The sequence below is a fragment of the Penaeus monodon genome, chromosome 21 (genome assembly GCF_015228065.2).
Source record: "Penaeus monodon isolate SGIC_2016 chromosome 21, NSTDA_Pmon_1, whole genome shotgun sequence".
In the NCBI taxonomy this organism is placed as follows: Eukaryota; Metazoa; Arthropoda; class Malacostraca; order Decapoda; family Penaeidae; genus Penaeus; species Penaeus monodon.
The window spans coordinates 7,396,862-7,397,177 of NC_051406.1; the positions used below are offsets into that span (position 1 = coordinate 7,396,862).

At 50.6% G+C, this 316-nt stretch overlaps 1 protein-coding gene across 4 annotated transcripts in view; it reads right to left on the reverse strand.

Annotated features, from left to right (window-relative positions):
• The window catches only part of LOC119586142 (ETS-related transcription factor Elf-5-like), a 14,131-nt gene that overhangs the window by 7,877 nt on the left and 5,938 nt on the right, over nt 1–316 (reverse strand). For all 4 annotated transcript variants that reach the window (XM_037934835.1, XM_037934833.1, XM_037934834.1 and 1 more), the window contains one exon: nt 63–261. In XM_037934835.1, coding sequence (XP_037790763.1) covers nt 63–261 — 199 coding nt within the window. The remainder of the gene's footprint in view (nt 1–62; nt 262–316) is intronic.

The window sequence follows — 316 nt, forward strand, 5'->3', positions numbered from 1 at the left end:
CTGTGTGTCTTTCAAGAGAAGGCCAAAAGTAGGCACTATCACACACTCACAAATCTCCTCACCTGCCTCCCTGCTTTCCTTGAGTCGCATGAACTCCCTGTAGAAGCTTAGGCCGTAGACCGTACCCACTTGATTGCAGAAATCCTCATACGTGAATGAGAGTAATTGAGTCCCTGTCATGTCGGTGAAGGCCCAGAGGTTGACGATGTTACTGTCGATGTTCAGCTGGCGACACACGCCATTGGCCCAGTCGACACAGTCCTGGGGAAGGGGAAATGAACACCCATTAGGTTAGGGTTGTAAGAGGATTAGGGCA